The 20,569-nt window shown below is 43.9% G+C and overlaps 1 protein-coding gene across 1 annotated transcript; it reads left to right on the forward strand.

Moving 5' to 3' along the window:
• Positions 1-182: 182 nt before the first annotated feature.
• On the forward strand, positions 183-20,269 carry LOC8035239 (LETM1 domain-containing protein 1). The gene is made up of 10 exons (XM_002411152.3): positions 183-268; positions 532-716; positions 6,190-6,302; positions 6,389-6,471; positions 9,203-9,290; positions 13,339-13,428; positions 14,060-14,161; positions 15,877-16,023; positions 16,808-16,904; positions 19,999-20,269. The coding sequence occupies exons 1-10, from the start codon at positions 192-194 to the stop codon at positions 20,076-20,078; spliced, it is 1,062 nt and encodes a 353-aa protein (XP_002411197.2). The 5' UTR covers positions 183-191; the 3' UTR covers positions 20,079-20,269.
• Positions 20,270-20,569: the final 300 nt, after the last annotated feature.

Below are 20,569 nucleotides of genomic sequence, written 5' to 3' on the forward strand. Positions count from 1 at the left end.
CATGAAATTATTTTAATGAATTTAAATGAATAGCGTGCAACTTCACAAAATAAAACACCAAAATATTTATTTTATTTCATAATAAACTAATTTAAGTTGCAGTAGTTTGAATCAATGAGGAGTTTTAACAATTTTAGTTTCTGCACCCGGTTTTGCTTCTTGTTTCACCTTGTGACTGAACCCAATGGGGCATGGCGGCATTTCAGTTCATGTTTCGGAATCGGAAGCGTTGGATTTCTCTCGTCAACTCTGCTTGTCCACGATGCAGGTATGAACTGGAATAGCTCCAGAACTCTCAGCACATCTAACCGGTTATGCGCGTGCTCCTGTAAAATAATTTTGTAGCTTAAAGAGTGCGTAATTCCGCAACTTACCGCGGTCCGGATCGCCGAATGACTCAATGAGGCATGGAATTCGATCGAAGAAGGGTTGCGACTATATTGACAGTGATATTAATTTTAGCGCAAAAACATGAATAACTCCCTTGTAAGCGTGTTGGCTTTATGATTGATTTTAGCCCCGATTGTGCAGGACGACAGTGATCTCGACGAGACAGAAGAGCGTTCCCTCGAAGGACAACCCGAGCAGTATCGTCAAACCGATCGCGAAGACTGGGCATTACGTCGTCTCCAAGCTCAAGTTTCTCCTCGAAGGTTACGATATGATACTGAAAAAGTTTCCTGTGGCCTACAGACTTCACCAGGTGTTCCTAATAGGTAAGCAACTTGTGTCGTCAGGCTGCCGCTTCGTGGCGAACCATGTCTGGCGCCCAATCCGTAACCAATGAGGTGCTCGCGTGGCTACGGTCTTAGCCAGTCAGATTGCCTTCTAGCCATGCTGCAGCCAATTAGATCGTCCGGATGCCATGCAGCAGCCAATCAGAACCCTGACAGCTGTGCACACGAAGCACGGCTGTAGAACTGTATAGATTTTTTTTTTTGTTCAGTAGACACTCACCACTAATCAGAGGTAGGCATTTTAGGTCGCCCTCACAGCTACACTCACCTCAGCCAGTCATCCTCACAGCTACACTCACCTTCTGCCCTTCACTCAGCCTCACAGTCACACTTACCTTCAGCCCTTCACTCACCCTTACTGAATCTCACAGCCGTCACACACTCATACCCCTCACGGGCCTCACTGCGCGCCTTCATGGCACTCGCAACCTATGACCCTCCTGGTCCTCACTCACCCTCATGAATTCTCGGGTTCAGAAACTCACTCACCCGAAACCTCACCTGTGAAGATGAGAGTGAGTGAGGTTATGCCCATTACCCAATAATCAAACTGCACCAAGCATCCGCGCGTCGAAATTGTTGCGAGGCGAGCGTCAACCCCATGTACTGGGAGATGTCGCGAGAGGTCACAATACCCGCACCACCTCTCACAAATTCTCTATGCCTACAAGTAAAATCAGGCCTCACAGAGAATTCATCGTCTCACACAAACCCCAGGCGCAAACGCAAGCACCTCATCTGAGCTCAGATCCCTTAAGAACTAATGCCCCTTACTGCCCTCACGGCCTTTACACCCCTCACACACTCGTAACTCTGCTCGCGCTCACTGCCGTCATGGTCCTCATGCACTCATGCCCTTGACACACTCACTAGCCTCAGACCCCTCATGCACTCATGCCCCTCACACACTCACGGTCCTCGCACCCCTCACGACCTCACTATCCTCATTCACCCTCACACTCACGAATTTTCCTGGTTCTGAAACTTACTCATCTTCACCTCACCCATGAAGATGAGGGTGAGTGAGGGCCATCATCAGTGAGGTTTGCCAAGGTATGCTCCTAATCGCCAAGGTTAAGCTGATTTTGGTGCTGTCTTATGCAGGGCCGTAACCAGGAGGGGGGGTTAGGGGGTTCCGACCCCCCCCCCCCCGAAATTTTTTTCTGGGTACGGCCCTGGTCGGTGTACTTGCAGCCAGCCAATTTTAATCTCCACCTCTGCGCACGCGCAGTGGCACCAGTCGGCTACCGGATACCAAACCGGGACCGGTTTTTCGGTTTGCTATAACTCTCCATTATATGCCACCGTTGCACATGATTCATAGGCGAAAATAAGACAAAATGGCCGCCGTTGTCCCCAAAACCCCCCCCCCCCCCCCCCCCCCCCGAAATTTTTTTCTGGGTACGGCCCTGGTCTTATGATGCGTTTGAAATCTTCCATCGAGCATTTGATGACTACCGTGTGCCCTCGAACCCGGGTGAAGCCTTTAAAGTGTCCACGTAAATCGGCCTAAGATATCGTGCTACCATGTACCACAGAGGTGCGTGGTGGTGGAAGCATTGCATCAAAATTTGCAAAGAATGAACTTGCCTGAGTAAAATGTAGAAAAACGATAGCAGGTTTCCTCTATAGTCTATGGCAGATTATAGGGGCACAAAGAGGGCTCTGCGATCATCTGTTCTTGGTCATAACAGAATGTACGGACCCTAAACATCCTAAAAATAAAAAAAAAATTATGATTAAATGATGCCAAATTTTTTTTTATTAAAAATGTGATGAAAGGTTGGGACAACCCCTTTCTGAGCGGATATATTTGATCTGAAAGGGGTGTGTCCCAACCTCATCACGTTTTAATAGGGAAATCGGCATGGCCTGATTGTTATTATTTTTATTTTAGGATGCTTAGGGCCTGTAAAATCATTTATGACCAAAAACAGACTATCGCAGAATCCTCTTTAGTGCCCCTTTTAAAGTAAAGTGGAAGCTCCTCCCTTCTCTTTCCACTGTAGCAAACACTGGAGAGGAGGTGACCTCCTCTTCGACAACATATACCTGAAATTACTTGACGAACCATTACAGTTTTATTTGTTTTGACCATTGATTGTCTTATTGGGAATGAAAAAGAAATCATGCACTGCAGTTTTGATTTGAAAAGGTTGTCTGCCTTTGCCACGACCGAGTGGCTGTTGGTCTGCCATAAGCCACCGGAGCCGCGTTGCCGCCACCTGTAAGTTATTGCACCAGTCAGAGGGTGTGCAGTTAGCAGACGGATGCCATAAATTAAAAAAAAAAAACATGTTATTGTTTTTTTCTTATTTTTACTCAGCACAGCTTCTTCTTTAAAATTTTGATGCAATGTCTTCACCAGCTTCAGCCACTTATTTGGTAAATCGTGGCACGATGCGTTACCAAGCCGATTTCTGTGGTCACTTTAAAGGGATACTACAACGAAATTTCGGCGCTCATTTTTTGGTCTATATGTGTTCAAAAAAGCCGCATCAAATCGAACATACCAATATCTTGTTAAAAAAGTCACGAAAAGGAATTTTAAAACGAATTAAACAATTCTCAAAGAGCCCCTGGTGGATGTCGCTAACGCCTCGCTTGTAATGCCCGTCTAGGAACCTTGACAGCTAGTGACGGAGGTTGTCTCGTCTCCGGCCACGACGAGAGAAGAGGGGCAGGAGGAACTCCCCTCTTCCCGAGAATGCCTTTTGTGTGTCGCAGAAGTCGCTATTGTCCCCCTACAAGATTATAGAAGATTAACCCGTCACTCAAAATTCGTACAAAAGCAGCCGCTTCGGTGGCTGGAACGACTAGGCCATCCTCTCGACGTCAGCCTCGCCGTAGCTTTGCTCGTCTTGAGACGACCTACGTCACGATTACGTTGGATGTCACGTGGTCTCCGCTGGGCCTTCTCCGAGCACTTGCCAGAGTGGGCCGTTTATAACGAAAAATACAGCCACCAGGCTCAAAATACAAACGTGCGATTGTCATTTACGGATATTGTGAATCATATTCAACCTATTTTTGAACACGGCGGGAATATTTCAAATTTCGTTGAAGTATCCCTTTAAAGGTTTCACTGGGATTTGGGGGCACGTTTCTGTTTCACCATAGTCCGAGCGCAGCAGTCACCACGAGTCAATTGGGAAATTGAGAGCACCGAAAATGCTGCATCATAGCATTCATAGTCAATTTAATCAAGTGCAGGGAATGTGCATGACCATGCACTTTTAATCTGTATGTGCAGCATGTCTAAAAAACATTACAATGTATTTTTCACTGCAAAAGTAAATTATGCATTGCTTAGCGCTCACTCTTCGTCTAAACGTATGTAGCGCCAGCAGCCCACACCGGATAGGGGGATTATGTTCGACAAATGTTTCGTTTTTCCTAAATAGAGACGGAAGCGACAATATTACGTCTGATTGGCTAGAGGCTCAAACGACGAAAAGGGGAATTTTTGTCATTTGAGCCTCTACCCACCTAGGGAAGCTTGATGTGAGAGTGGCGGCGTAAAGCGGGCTTGAAGAGAGCAGCGCAGTTGCTTTAAAGGGCAACTCCACTGAATTCCAAAAATTTTACGCTTACATGCGATCCATTTCCCAAAGCACTACTAAACAGCCCTATGTCTTCAGATTCGCGAAATGTGGTATATTTTTTCTGTAATCTTAGTTTAAACATCAGTAGATACCGAAACCGAAAATTTGGTTGCGACAGGCAACATTGATCTCGTGTTGTCAGAGTTATGTCTACGTCACGCTGAACCATGTGGTCCGGAAGGTCACGTGATCCTCTATGCGACGGCAGGTGAACGTAGAGCAAAGCGCAAGTTTCGTCTGCTCCGTTATTTTCGCCAATGTAGTTTGCTACAACATACGACAACGTCTGCACCACTGCAACCCCAGCTTGCGCTTCGGGTTGGAATCTCGACGATGCCCACAATTGGACGCGGGCTTATTGTCACGAAGGCGCCGTGTAACTGAGATCTCAGTTACACGCAAGATCCACACGTGGCCCAAATTAATCATCAGACCTGCGCTTGGGCGTGCCAGGTACCCTTCATAGGTCTGGCACATAAAGCTCCAAGTTTATTTTACTGAAAATAGCTGAGTCTTCGCACCTGGTTTCTACAGGCGCGAGACATATATGCTCGTACACTGGGAAACGCCCGGCGCATGGTGCGACCGATGCGGTGGTCGTTTGACCATGCCTGTGTCTCCTGCTTTAGTAGCCTAAATTGTGTATGTTTATGAAGCTGTATGGCAGTCTACATGTTTGTTGTCAATAGCAAAATATTCAGCAAAAATTATGAATGCAGTCAAAAGTATGCTCCAGCCCTGCACATCACCACATGTGCCCATTCCAGTATGTGCAAATAAAATTATTCTTATTATTATTATTAATTCTTTGGTTTCACAGCACAACTGATATTTTCAGGCACGTTTCTCTATTTAGCTGGTAGCAGCAAATTACTTATTGTATTTACTCGAGTAATAGCCGCAATATTTATGAACAAGGCCCTTGTGTCTACTTTCCTGCTAAGCACATGTACAGCCAATCATCGCGTTGCACACATAGGGAATAACTAGATCAAGAACACGGGTCTCCATACAAATGCAACCTTCACAGATGGTACCTTTGCGCGAAGACGTTATCTCAGTCCTGTAAACAGCTGGAATCATGCTGTCGATCACGGTGATTGGCAATCCGCGTGCTCCGCGGAAAAGCGAACCCTCAGGTTTTCTTCATAAACAGTGGGGCTATTACTTGAGTAAATACGGTAGTGTGGTTAGCACAAGCAGTCGGAATAGATTATTGTTTTGCGATTTGGCGACAACGGCTTCCCGGAGTTCCACCGGCACGGGATGTCCGTCCACACATTCAGATGTGCACTGTCGTGTGGGAACCTGTGAAAGACAACTTCCGGGCTGGTCAACTGGTAGCTCGAGCTGGCAGCAAAAGAACGTTGTGAGCCTATGGATCTTTTGCCAGGCATCGCAGTTAGTCATCGGAGATGCTGCCCGCGCTCGTATCGTAAACAAAACATTCTTAATCTACAACAGCGGCGAGACGAAACAGACTGCTCAGCAGCTCTCGGCTCCAAGAGGCGCACAGGGCAGTGCTAACTAACGCATCCGTGTTAGAGTGATCACGTGGGCACCGTTGAGCCAACAGCGAGAGGAGAAACTCATGACGTCATTGTTCAATTTCGCCCTGAAAAATAAAAGCAAACATAACGTGAGAATGACGTAGACATGACTCTGACGTAGTGGCTGAATATTGGGTGCTCCAACTCCGTGGTATCGACTGCGCTGTGGTGAATTGGTTGGTGTATTACAGTAGTCTCTACAGCCACTTTCCTTATAGGCTAGCTGTATTGTCTTTGTGAGTGCAAACCTGAATGCTCATGCACCCGCACCATATCATGGGCTATCGTTATCAACAGGCACACGGGACCTTTATCAAGACATTCGAGAGTACATGCGAATATCGCAGGAACTGCGGTATGGAAAGTCGGTTCGCGAGCTTTCTAGGAAGGAGTTGGAGCTTTATTTTCAGGTTAGTAAAGTCCTCTTCAATGCCTGCTCATTCCCACTGCAAAAAATCCTTTTTAAACTTTGGCGTTTCACCTCTGTGCTTTTCAGATACCCCGAGATATTATAAAAGTGGCACCGGTCCTGTTTGTGATAGCTTTGCCTGCCACAAATTTCTTCATGTTTCCACTGATGTGAGTGTGCTTGGCATGTTAATGAGTGTGCCCACTAGCTGTACAAATATTTTTTGAGACAGGCTAGCAAGCACAGATAGCATTTTGGTAACACCACCTGAAAATTTGTTGCTCGGTGCTAATTCTTTGCAAAAAAGTGGTGTGTGGGGAGAATTTCCAGTAACAGTTAAGATTTAGTTTCTACTCTCACACTAAATTTACAAGACTTGAAAATAATCTTCACCACAATAAAGACAAATCTGCTGCTAGATTTAATCATGTCATTCTAAGAATCTATAATTTCTAAAGAAGCACTACCATTGCGTGCACTTCATTGGGGTTTCTTAAAAATGTATGGTGACCTTTCAGTGCGAAAGCATTAACTGTATCATGGAGAGAGCTCACATCATCAGCTTTGAAACCATGCCAAACGGTTCTTAAATCCTTCTCTAAGTCAAGCCAGCTCCCATTTGCTGGTTAGCCACAGCACCTTTTACACCGCTTCGATCCCATTGGCTAGCGCGCGTCGACCAGGGGTGTCGTTGAAATTGACGCTGCGCGTCAGTTTCGATGACCAGCCGCCTCATGGCGCTCCGTGTCCGTCAGCGCAAGTCAGCACGCCAACACGTGTATAGCAAGAATGATCTAAATGCTTTCGCATTCACAACTCGTAAGAAGTGCTTAGCTGTACCTCAATCTTTTTAATCACTCTGCTACAATCAATATTTTATGAGTGAGAAATAGCAGTTTAGAGAAAAATCTTCTATGAAATAAAAGCAGCTTTAATTTATGATAGTTTTTGTAATAAAAATAATTGCACAACTTTATGCATTCTTATCGGTTACATTGTGTTCTATACAGCTATGATCAGGATTTTTTAAAATTCTTGGCAACTCCGGCAGAAGACAAAACCAATATAAATGACTGATATTTCTTAAGTGGCACGAAATATGATCACAGCCGAAATATTACGTCAAGGTGAAGCCGTGTACTCCAGTAAAACCAATTTAAAAGATGCGACCCGCTCCTCTTTAGCAGGCGGTAAGCGGGTTAGTTTTTAGTCAAGGAACACTGGCGCAGCACCCTTGTGGCGTCACGTCGCGGTGGAGCTGCGGTTGATTGGTTGTACCGCATACTGCAGCACCCTTGTGATGTCACGTCGCGGCTAGCAGGGGATGATTTGTGTTGCCATCCCTCTAGCAGATAGTTTCGGTTTTGCCTTAGACACCCGAAATCAAACTTTGAGCCGTGATTTTTTAAAACTACACACAATATTAAAAAAAAAAGATCATACCTTGCAATTAAGAGACACTGCTTTAACTGAGTAAGAACTTGTTGTTGGGCTAGTTGGTAGGCGCCGGTGATTGTCTTCTATCTTGTGTATGTCTTTTTAACGCTTTCAACCATGGTTCAATACTTTAACTGAGAACAGTCGTAATCCCAAATTAAAAAATATTGACCTGATTTTCCCTTCAAATAGTACATTTTCTACTGGGTGTTTCTTTTTAAATCTGACTTTTTTTTTATAGCTGTGAAAGCTACGCTAATGCGGTTTGTTTAGGATATTTATACGGTCAAGGGGGACTAATTAGAAGGCTAATCGTCACAGTAAGTTAGATAATTAAAAAAAACTTGTTAATTAACTTTTTAATTAGTGGACATATAGTTTCAATTAGAAACTTGCTGAGCATTTTCAAAAACCACTAAATGCATCATTTTTAACAAGAATTTGCAAGTGTGGGAAGCGCAGCAGTGCGCTAAAGCTAGCGCTCGTATAACTAGCACAATGCTGGTGCAATGATAAAAGATGAAAAAAAAACGCACGGGCACGTTATCGCACCCGTAACTTTGCTTCATCTATGCGAGTGGTAACTTTAGCGCTCCACTGTGATCTAAATATTTCTAATATTGACTGGTTTAGTGGTTTTTGATGACATTCAGCAAGTTTCTAATTAGAACCCTATGTTTATTTTCAATAATTAAATAGTTCATTAGCATATCTTAGTTAATTAGCCAACCGATCGTTACAATTAACCCCCTTTACTATGTACCCCTGGCCGTATGACTCACCTGTACGAACCGCGTTAGTTTAGCTTTCACAACATTTTTTTTTTAAACAAATCTGTTAAGCTTTAAAAGAAAGGCTCAAGGTACACCTAAGCATTTCTTACGAGTTGTGAGTGCAAAAGTATGCGTGCCATTCTTCCGCTCCCGTGTTTTGTTTGCAGTGTATTTGCGTCGGCCGAGCGCGCGCTCTTCAGCTCTTTTCGCAGCTCTGACCTTGAACACTTTGTGTTATAGGCACGCTCACAGCGCAGACACGCAGCGCCATGGGGCGGCAGTCGTTGAAACTGACGCTCGCAGCGGCCATTGGGAGCCTGGTCAACGCGCGCCAGCCGATAGGATTGAAGCGAAATCCATCAGCTTTACTCCGCTCCTTTGGGATCGGGGAAACTAAGGACCCTTGTCTAGGCTTTTTGCTTGGGTTCATAACTGGGAGCTGGCTTCACTTGGAGAAAGGATTTAAGGTGCCGTTTGGTGCGCTTCAAACTGATGACGTCGGCTTGCTTCATGGAACAGTTAATGCTTTCGCATTAAAAGAAACACCCTGTATATCTCACCTTGAATGTATAGTGGCTGTTTTGTTATGCCATGGCGGTCTGAAATTATTATCTGAATTAAAATGTTTCTGGCAGCAGCAACCAATTCTTTTTCGCTTTGAGCATGGACACTCTTCGTATATTTTGTGCAGCTATCTTTTTCCCAAGCAACTCCTTACCTGGCACTTCTGGAGCTTGGAACAGAGGGTCGACTTCTCGGTTGCGACGCAACGGAAAAAAGCAAGCACTTTTTTCATTTCAAGAACTAGGACGACCCATACATTACACCTAGGAAAAAAACTCCAAAATTATTGTAAAGCCTTGTCAAGAAAAAAAAAATATTTGTCTGAAATTAGTTTGATGTTTTAAAAACACAGCGTAGAAGCGGTGTCATCTAAACATCTCCAAGTCTGATGACCATGAAGGATATTCCCTTATGACAGAAACTTTCCGTCATCTTTTTATGGCTGCATTAGGTACAAGAATACAATGGATGCAGGATTATTTTTTCATTGACACATAATGCATTGTTGGCTCTTCAATATGTGGAAGCAACAAAGTATAGTTTAAATTGTAATTAGGAACGAAATCAGCTGCTGGTTAGATTGTTTAGGAGATTTTAGCTCTCCGGCTCATCATGCATGCTACAGTCAAATACGACTATATCGAACCCGTTTATATTGAGTTATCCCTTATATCGAACATTTTTTGTGCACAGTAACCTTACAGTGATAATATTTACCAAAAACTATGGTTACATCGAACAAAAATAGCAGCCGCTACCGATATATCAAACTTCAAGCAGTGCAAAATTGCCCCCAGAAGTTGGCTTTACCCTAACGTAGGCTGCTGCATTGGGGGAAAGTCAACTTGCAGAGCAAGCTGGCTTTTTTTCTTGGCTGTGTCCACCCTAGGGTGACCACCCGTCCCGCGACTCGCGGAACTGTCCCACATTGAAGGCTCATGTCCCGCGTCCCGGCAGAAATATCAAAATGTCCCGCATTTCACAACGGCGTAAAATTTACTATGCAACTTATGGCGCTGCCGTAAAACTGGGCCTGGGGAAGCGCGATAGTACACCATTTTCTATCCCAGCATTGCGGGAAGCGAACATCGTTCTTGCAGAACTGACGCGCATGCACCGTTGTGCCTCTCTTCTCTTGGTGGCAAAATATTGCAATAAAAAATTGCTCGCCAAAAGTTGAAAAATAAGTTAGTTATTATTTTCAAATCGTGCTGTGCATACAGCACAATTCCACAGCAAGAAAGTTCCTGTGGAAATTGTTTTTCTCCTCTTTAGTGAAGATTACACAAGACAAAAAGACTGCAACTCACGACGCTAAAAATTGTGTAGAAGCATGTTGGTAAAAACAGGAATTGACAGTAAACAAGAAGCCGTAACAGGTTTACTGCTTCTTCTATCCTTTTGATGCATCGAGTTCTGCTGCAGTCAATTTTATGTTTTCAACTTACACATTTATAAACATATCCGGCATTAAAACTTAAAATATATCGCCAAAAGTGAAAGTTATTTGAGCTTAATTGCCGCAATACAATTTGTAGCTGTTTAGTATCTTCGGACAAGACAGGACTTTAAATGTGTTAGCAGAGCCGCATTTCGTGGCTTGTGTTGATGAATTTCCTCAAGTAGTTATTTTTTCCATGATGTTTTTTAATTTGAGACTAGGGCAGGAGGGGAAAAAAATGTTTCCTCCTTCTGCTCGTCTCGGGTTAAAAAGCATCATAGTAAACTTCCATCAGCTCGACTGCGCATCAAGTTGTTTTTTGCAGTTGCCGCAGTCGAAACATAATACCGTTCTTCTCTTACAATCCCCCCCCCCCTCCCCTCCCTTGGTCAGCGTGTCCCACATTTCGCTAGCAGGAAGGTGGTCACCCTAGTCTACCCTTATATCGAACAATTTTTGTGCACAGTAACATTACAGTGATAATATATAGCCAAAAATGAAGGCCGTTTACAACTCCCTGTTACACCGAATTAGAGTGCAGCTCTTGAGGAGGGGGAGGGAAAAATACTGAGAGGAGGGTATGCCACTCATCCCTCCTCCTCACCTCCTCATCCTGCCTGCTACTCTTCCCTCCGAGCAGCGTCGCCATCGCCGTCCGTGTAACCATGAAGCCTCGTGACCTCACCGGGGTCAAGTGACCTCACGGGGGTCACGTTACGTCACCGGGGTCACTTGACCTCACAGGAGTCACGTGACGTCACCGGGTTATGTGACCTCATGGGGGTCACGTGACCTCACAGTTACGATGACGCCGACACAGCTTAAGCTGGAAACGGGCGCCTAAGAGCTCCACTCTTAAAACTATGGTTACATCGACCAAAAACAACAGCCGCTACCGATATATCAAACTTCAAGCGGCACAAAATTGCCCCCAGAAGTTGGCTTTGCCCCAACGTAGGCATTGGCATAGGCGTAGGCATTGGGGGAAAGTCAGCTTGCAGAGGAAGCTGCTTTTTTTCTTGGCTGTGTCTTGTGTCGTCCGACGGCACTTCACATGCGCCTAGAAGTGCCGTCCGAAAGAGTCAGACGGTGCGTGTATCACTGGGGAGCTCGTTAAGCCAGCCCCCCGCCTGCGTTCACGCTACTTCGCGGCGACAGTATGCGGCCGCTAATTACAAAATTATTGACCCATTTGGCCGTGTCGGCAAGCCAAGCCCCGCTGTCCCCCATGCGCCTCCGGAAACGAAGTCCCATACCATTTTATTCGGCGAAGTTTTGGCGACAACATTTGTTTTTTCCAGTGTTAATCGTAAAAAAGAAATGTAAATATCGCCAAATGCGTCAATAAAACAAAATGTTCGAGAAAAAGAAAAGAAAGAGCTTGCACTGGGGATCGAACCCAGGATCGCTTGCTTCTGAGACAGACATCTTACCATTAAGCTACACTACAGCTTCAAAAAACTCATTTCGAGAACTCACTTTATGCGAGACTTTTGGACGGCACTTGAACGCCCGAGTGGACTACCGTCGGACGGCACTTCAACGCTCTGCAAGAGTACCGGCGGACGGTACTCTAGACACTATGTTTTTCCTTCCGGGCGGCCGCGTCGACCGGCCTGCCCGAACTGCCAAGAGCACCGTTTTGCTCTGCAAGTAGGGTGTCCCCCAACTCGGCCGTCCACGTTCGGGGAAAGCCAGCTCGCAGAGCAAGCTGCCTTTTTTTTCTTCCGGGCAGCCGCGTCGACTTTGCTAAATGTGGTGTGCTTGTTTGTTGTCACATTCATTCAAACATTTATATCGAATTAACCGCTATATCAAACTGGTAGACGGTTTTTGCGAGTTGGATATAAACGGGTTTGACTAGTACCAGGATCATAGGTTTTGGGGGGATTCACAGTATATAATTGATGTGGCTGTGAAACCAGATTTCAACAGTGCAGAATAGCTTTTGCATTCCTTCCTATCGACACGCAGATATTTAACAGTTCTAAATACTGACTCGAATCAATGCTTTATTATATTATAAATATTATGAAAGTCTGGATAACCTTAAATACTTTCTAACACAAACTTTAAATTACAGTTTAAAATTATTTTCTGGCATGGGTGCACCGGTATGGCGCCTTTGATGATGGCGCTGGCACAAGTGACGCTTTTCTGCAGCGCAGCGGCGCATAAAGAGAAGGTTGTTTCTTCCTTGCTCGCACATTATCTAGCATTTCTAGTTTTCTGTTTTTATATGTTACAAATTTATGACTGCTGTTAAGCTATCACCGACATCTCATTCCCCTTTAATGCTGCAAGTGGGGCAAGTCGTAATTTCTGTCGAGGAGGCCTAAACCCATCCAGCGAGCAAGTGTTCCAAAATGCGTCTTTGGCACATCAGAATGCAAGGAGGAGCACGCCAATCGAAGGAACACATAAAAAATGCGGGGTGACAAGGCAGCCAAGCGTGCGCTGTCATTGGTCGAGGTTGGGGGGGAAACAAATCTACAAGGTGCGCAAGGAGCAGACAAACTTGTACGCCATATGAAACTGGGATATGTTACAACATCATTTCCAAGTAAGATTTTGATTGTTCCACAAAATGGCAAAGAATGTCCATTCCTCTTGCCACTGAGACAGAATGACCATTGGAGTGTGTTCCACTCAACCTCTATCAAGCATCGTTGTGAGTGCATCGTGGGGTGGTGCACATGCAGGCATATGTGGCGAGAATGTTGGATTTGTGAAACTCACATAGAAAAGTGTTCTCTTTTTGTTTGTTTTTTCGGCTGCTTACCTATTATGATCTGGTCTGAACTTCGGTATATTTGACACAGGTGTCTAACTATTTGCCCGTGCTTCGGTACATGCAAGCGAATGTACCCAAGGGTGAGGAAGGCCAGAAGCTGCTCAGGATATTTCACAAGGTAATAATGTGCACTGTGTATTCTGAACTGTATATGGTATGTTCAGTTCCTATGTAACTGTCAATCTAAATGCATTATTCTGCCTTCTACATGCCTTCTTTCTGGGGTGCTTTTTAAATGAGGTCTTTATTGCTTTAGACGAGATATCTTTGTGCTTTATTTTAGAATGTCTCGTCGAAATGGAATTCTGGGATGTGGGTTGATTTGTTTGTCTGGTCTGTATGTTGCAATATTTTTTTTTTTCTGTTTACAAACCTTGGGGAAAACTTAAGTTACTGCATAGCATCAGTTCTTTGGTTTCTGGAGTTTCTTAGACGTTCCCTTTGCACTACGTACTTGCATACATCTGTTTATATGTAGATAAACTGTAGTTACTACCATAATATAAATGTTGCATTGTTGCTTGGTATGTACTTATTCCTAATAAATAATACCCATATCGCACTGTTCAGTTCTCGATATCCAGATTGATATCTGAGGCATTTAACTCTCACGCGTCAGGTTCAGGCACAATTGCATTATTAATGTTAAGTTTGAATGAATGTAGGGTCCCTTCAGCATTCCACATTCAGTAGCAGAAGTTCTGCAAATGCATTTTTGCTGGCTGACACATTGAACCACACTTTTGCAGCTTGGAAGTGGAACTCATCCCACTGTGGAAGACATCCTCGATGCGAAGCAGTACTTCATTGCCAAGCCGCTGGCTTTGTCCAAATTGAGCAGGAAGCATCTCGTAAGTCTCCTCCACAAATAACGGAAAATTGACTTCTAATGCAAAAGCTTTAACTGTCCCTTGGCGCGAATCGACGTCATCAGCTTTGAAACCACGCCAAACGTTGACCAAACGGCGCCTAAAATCCCCTTTCTCAAGTGAAGCCGATTTCTGATGGATTATGCTCCCATTGGCTGGCGCGCGTCATCAAGGAACGAGGCCCCCATTGGCTCTTATGTGGCATAATTCCAAAAAAAGCCACCAGAGAAGCCCCCTCCATGATGGCGGAGCACAAACAGTGGCGCAGCCGCCAGTACAAGAGGGAGCTGTGGCAGCAGAGCCAGAGCCTGTCTGGGCAGACTCCAGAGTGGTCGCACAGTTGAGCTCGGTGCGGCCATTTCACGGAAGCGCGCGCTCAGCCGTCCGCCGGCAAAATGTGGCCATCTACGCCACTACGCCGCAAAACAAACGAAGGAAGTGGAAGAACGACATTCATGCTTTCGCATTCGTAAGAAGTGCTTAGGTGTCCTCAGACTTTTTTGCGGAAAATGTGTGGCCTTCATTGTTGGAACTGCAGATAAGAGTGAACATACAGACTGAATCTCCAACTGTTTGGAGATTCAGTCTGTATGTTCGGCAGTATTAAGATTTTATTGTTGATATTATTATCGGGAAGTACTAATGGGAGACTTGGGTCTTAAAGTGGCAAAAAAATGTAAACTAAATTGTTTTTGAAAAAAAAAAAACATTCCTTCTGATGTCCGGTTACATCAACTAACCCTTCTGCAGAATATTATCACTATACATGACCAGTAAATACTATGAGAAACACTTCAATAATTCTAATCCCTTCAAAACTTCAAGTGTCTTTGTGTCTGTTTGTACTTATTTCAATAGTGCCGAGTGGTGTTTTCTAAAGTTTGTCTCGGGCGATATTAACTCTAGTTTTGTTGCATAGACCTATCTCAAACTGAGTTAAGAAGAAACATGTCACACTTTTTGTTTTAAATATCTCTCAGAAAAAGTAGGGCATAAAGCAAACACCTGATGTATGTGCATAAAGCATTCACTGCAGATCGCAGTTGTATTATGAGCAATAGTCTACTGAAGTATATAATAATGAGTTTATAATCCCTTTAAGATCCTCAAATATTTTTAAGGTGTTCCACCCGAAATGACTAACCAACTAGCTCAGCTCATTCCCCTTATGCGTTCATAGGGTAAGGCCATATTTTGCCAAATTAGAAAATTTGGCCTCTGTGAAACTAGCTGAAGCATTTTTTTCTAAAACTCTTGAGCAGTAACGAGCAAATATGTTAGGCATTCTTGTAGAAGATCGGTGTTTGCAGTGAACAATCGGAAGACTATAAAAAAATTATGAGAGAATATTCGTTTCTACTTTCTACAAGATATATTTTAGTACTGAATTTTTGAAGGCAAATATTATGCCTGCTACCTGAATATCTTCTGTTCAAGCAAAGCAGCGGCTTGCAGAAGTGGGTACATGAGCACAGGGAACCTCCAATTCTCAATGTATCCTTTTGTGGCCTTTCCTGAAGCAAAGTGTTGTACACAATGTTCACTGCTTCTAGCTGCAGCCTAATAAGGGCCAGCCTTCAGTAATGGATTGGCACCATCACTGCAGTTTTTGAACCGTGACACAATGATAACTATGTCAGGCAGTCGTAGGGGAAAGCGAGCTCACTGGGTTCTGGAATGTCTCCTTGGAAGCGCAGTCCAGCTTGTGCCGGATTCACGGGAAGAGCACCTTCTTTCTGGGTCGCCGGTCGAGGCTTTGGAGGCACGGGGGCTTTGTCCACGAGATGGATCTAGCCATGGCACGTGAAGGCATCGACCAGATGGACGTCGCGGAGTTGCGATGGGTGAGTGCATCTGTCAGTCTCAGTCTCGTCTACGGCAGGATGACCAAGTGTGGTTCAGCTTGTCTCAGCACTATCGGGCCAAAATCGAGAGTAGCCGCAGACAGGGCCGACAAATCAGAAACCTGTGTAACCTTCCACTGGGAGGTGTGCTTTTGTGGAGTGCATGAGTAATGTACCAAATATTTTCACACCACATTGAGACGAGAAGTGCGGGACCAATAAGGCAATGTGTCAGGGGAATCGCCTCTTGTTTTTATGCTGGCGTGGATTAAGCTGGGATGAAGAAACCTGTCTTTTAATAGTTTTATTTGTTCTACCGAATGTGATGCACTTAGCTCAAACACAACATTAGCGTTTTTTTTTGTTTTTTTTTATGTTTGTGCTGGTGATGTTGAACGCCGAGATTTATTGCCAAGTTTCAGCGATGATGGTACGGCAGTGTAGCAGTTGTGCCCCCTTGTTTGTGGATGATTGCCTTTGCCACAAAGACGCTTGCACAGATCTTGCTTCGTACAGCTGTTCTATATCGATCATCCAGGTGCCAGTGCTCGACTTAATCAACTAAGTTGGTACGCACATATTAGCGTGCCGTTATCATCGTATTCGACAGATAAGAAAAACTACTGGAGATTGTATATTGTGCATATAATAGCAAATTCTAGTCATAATGAAGCTCCCTCCAGAAGGAAAATAATCAACAGTGTTGACTTCTGCAATGTGGAGCGTTAGCTGCATGCTGTGTTCTGGATGTCACATCACTTTTTCTGCCCTCCCACTTTTTCAGGCTTGCTTTCTACGTGGTCTGAATCCAATGGGCTTGAGCAAAAAGGACTTGATAGCATGGCTTCAAGACTGGATCAAAATTTCATCAAGCATAGACAGTGAGTGCAGCCATAGCAGTCTTCTGATGCCTGTCGTGTTAAGTCTCTTTCAGATACCTTTTAGTGGGCCCATGCTAATCCATTTTTACAACTAAATGCTCCCAAAGATATATTTGATGACTTTGGATACTGTTTCTAGTAGCCTAACAATTTAGAAGAAATATTTGTTATTTATTTATTCAATGATCTACAGTGTCGTGAGGTATTTCATTAAGCTGGTGGAGGAAACTGGGGGCAGAAGGGCTAAGTGCAGGCTAAAAACTAGAAACACTAGAAACCTCATTAACCCTTTAAGTGCCTTGGACAAGCTGAACTTTTCGGCTGCTTTCTGGCTAAAAATGCCATGGACAAGCTCAGCTCGTCCAGTGGTTTTTCCGGCAGCCCTCAATACCACGGACGAGCTAACCTCGTCCGAGTATTTTGCGGTGCTGATCATAGACGGTAGCACACTCGTTTTAATTGCAGTCTTTTTTTTTTTTTTGCCGCCGCTGATTTTTGCATAATAAACTTTTGAAATTTTATCTGTTATACTAGAGGACTAAAACTCCTTAATAAAAATATATGGCATTTTTAGGCTGCTTTAAAAAAAAAAAAAAAAAGGTGGCACTTAAAGGGGCCCTGCAAGGACTTTTTTTACTGGTTTTTAATTTGCACCAAACCTGAGCGCACTGAACGTAGTAACTTAGTAAAACTTTTCTTTTTTCGATATTCACTTTATTTTAAAAGTTATAGAGAAATAAAAATTACTAAAACAAGCAAAAAATAACCGTCCTCATGACGTCCTTGGTTGCTTGAGTGGCCATGAACTAGAGGAGGGGTAGTGAGCTTATCGAGCGCCCACGGCTGCCGCACTCCGTGTCGACGGCACGAGAGGGCGGACGCCACTAAAGCATGTTCTGGATAGGCTGTATGCAGCGGGCGGCTAGAGCGGCTCTCACTGCATTTGCTGCGCGATTAAACACTGATTCGGCATGACACTTCATTGGCCACAAACGACAGCAAACACGGGATAAAGATCAGTTCAGAATGGGAGCCACTTTGCGCTGCCATACCGCAAAACGGCCAAACCGCTAGACAAAACTTCTCGTTGAAGGCCTTCGGAACGGTCGGAGCCGGTCGGATCCTCCGGTCCATACGACCGCAGCGCCGCCGCGTACATCGAGGACCTTTCCCTGTCGATGCCTGATCCCACTACTCCTTTCTAGTATGCGCCGCCTTTTCCACCGCTTGGTGGTGGGTATCTCGACGAGTCATTTCTTGTTTCCGTACTTTAAAAACTGCATTCGTTTCTTTTCTGATCTAAGATACTGAACAAAAACTTCTTTTATAAATAATTGAAACAGTTCGCGCCACTTATATTTTGCATTTCGACTAAAAAGAAGCTTTTAGCGGCTCTGACCTGTAGTAAGCCCAGGACCAGAGACGTCACATCTTGCGCGCTTTCGGTGCCGCGGGTCGCCCTCGTCGGTGGAGGAGGTTTCCGCGTCGTCCGGTTAAAATATATGACGCACTGACATTTAGTTACTCTCTCCGTGCCTGCTGGCTTGCCCGAACCCCAAGAGATGTGGAAACCGCAAAAAAAGGTAGACGCTTAAATATGATTGCAGGGCCCCTTTAAGGGGTTAATCAAACAAAACGACACATTGTTTGGCATAATTTCACAGTGACCGTTAGGTAAACCGTTCCAATTACACCAGAATAAATAATTTTGTTTGGCACAGTGCTAACCACAGGAATGGCTAGATACTGCTGGTGGATGTACAGGTACTGCTACAACAGAGCGCATCCCATCGAATCCCGGAGAAAAGCTCACCGCAAAACCGGCAGATGTGGAGAAAAGCTCACCAACCATGGAGCGTATGCAGAGAAAAGCGCTCACCGTTTTTTCTTCTTTTCATATAAAGGTTTTTGGATCCTGTGTAACATACAACAATTTATTGTCATTGAAGTTCGTCAGTTTTGTAAAACATAAAATGTCCCTTTTTGTAATATTTGTAAGCTTATTAGGTATATTGCTCACAAATTAATAATTGCAGGCGAGTGTTTTTTGTGGTTTACTTCTCTAGGCAACGAAAGCCTAACTGAAAACTTTATGAACTCTGAAAACAGGAAAAAAGTTTGAAAGCTTCATAATGTCCGCCAAAAACCTGAAAAGCAAAACTCTAAATGCCGAAAATTCTGAAGTACATGCGCAACAACAGAGTGCCTGAAATTTTCTTTGAAGCTTTTTTTAACCTTTGAAAACTGGATAGAACAATCAGTAGGATATCGAGGTTTCTTACTTCCGCAAACATGCTCTTTTTCTAGACATTCATGTTTATTTTTCCAGACGTCGCCTTTGTGAGGTAGTGACCTTCTATGGCAAAGCACCCATGAGCTTCAGAGATGCACACTGTTACCGTCATTACTCGTGACCTATAGTAAGGTATTGAATGAGGTGAGTTGGTAAACGTCACACATGAAAACCGCTCATGTGACGAAAGTGGAGTGAAGACAACAAACACGACAGGACGAAGCTGGTCTCGCACCTAAGGAGTTATCAGTTAAAAAAGAAAAATAAGACAGCGTAGTTGATACTGATTAGATCAACTAACACCTACTTATCTCTCAGGCATCGCACAATCTTCGGAGCCAAAACAGTTCACAGACCTCTGTTCATATTAGCTCGCAAAAAACAAACCTTTTTATCTGACAAAGCTACCGACGACGCACCGTCAAGCTGTCAATAAATTGTTCTTTTTCACTGGTGTCCCATGTTCTGAACTTATATTTGTGGCATCATGAATGTGCAGAATGGGTGATTACTAATTTCCGAGGAATTAGTAAATATGCCCAATAAACTTCAAGGGTATTACAAAAAAGAGGACAATTATTTTTAATGAAGTGACGAATTATAATTGTGCTAATTTCCCACGTGTGATACACAATCCGCTAAGCTAAGAACAAATGAAAAAAAATTCGGTGAGCTTTTCTCTGCATCCGTTCAAGGGCCAGTGAGCTTTTCTGCGCATCTGCCGGATTTACGGTGAGCTTCTTCCCGCCGCCCGATCCCATCATTGATTTTTAATTGTTCATTCTTTCCCCATTCTTCCAGGTCAAAGCATGTCACTGCTTCTGCACTGCCCAATACTCTTGGCATATAACCAACCAAGCAACTGGATTTTAATCCACTGACCCAACAAGGTAGCGTTATTATCTCCTAGTCCTTAACGTCACAGGAATTAAGCTGTTTCTCTATAGTGAGCATTTTATCGAGTAATAATGAACCTGCATTTTGAAACCAAAAACATTGTTGACAACCAAAAAAAAGTAATATATATGTATATATATAGTACTATTATAAATAAAATCTGGTTTCCAATAAATGTTCTCGTATGTCTATTTTTTCTTTTAGGTCGTCTTCAACAAATTAGCAACTTATAATCCAGGCACTTATTTTTTTTTTTATATGTGTAGGCACACATATTAAGAATTTCGTGGCTGACGTAGGGACATGCAGGATTTTTCAAAGGTGGCTGTAAGGATTTTAGTTAAAAGCAGTTAATAATGCTGTTGGTGAACATTCCAGTGGCCATTGAGGGAAGTAAAGAGGCTGGCTGGCAATGCAGCAGGCCTTTCAAACTGACTCTTATCAGATTATTCCCAAACAAAGGGAAACGCTAAAC

This window comes from Ixodes scapularis, unplaced genomic scaffold, assembly GCF_016920785.2.
Source record: "Ixodes scapularis isolate PalLabHiFi unplaced genomic scaffold, ASM1692078v2 PGA_scaffold7__128_contigs__length_106722199, whole genome shotgun sequence".
NCBI classification, from domain to species: domain Eukaryota; kingdom Metazoa; phylum Arthropoda; class Arachnida; order Ixodida; family Ixodidae; genus Ixodes; species Ixodes scapularis.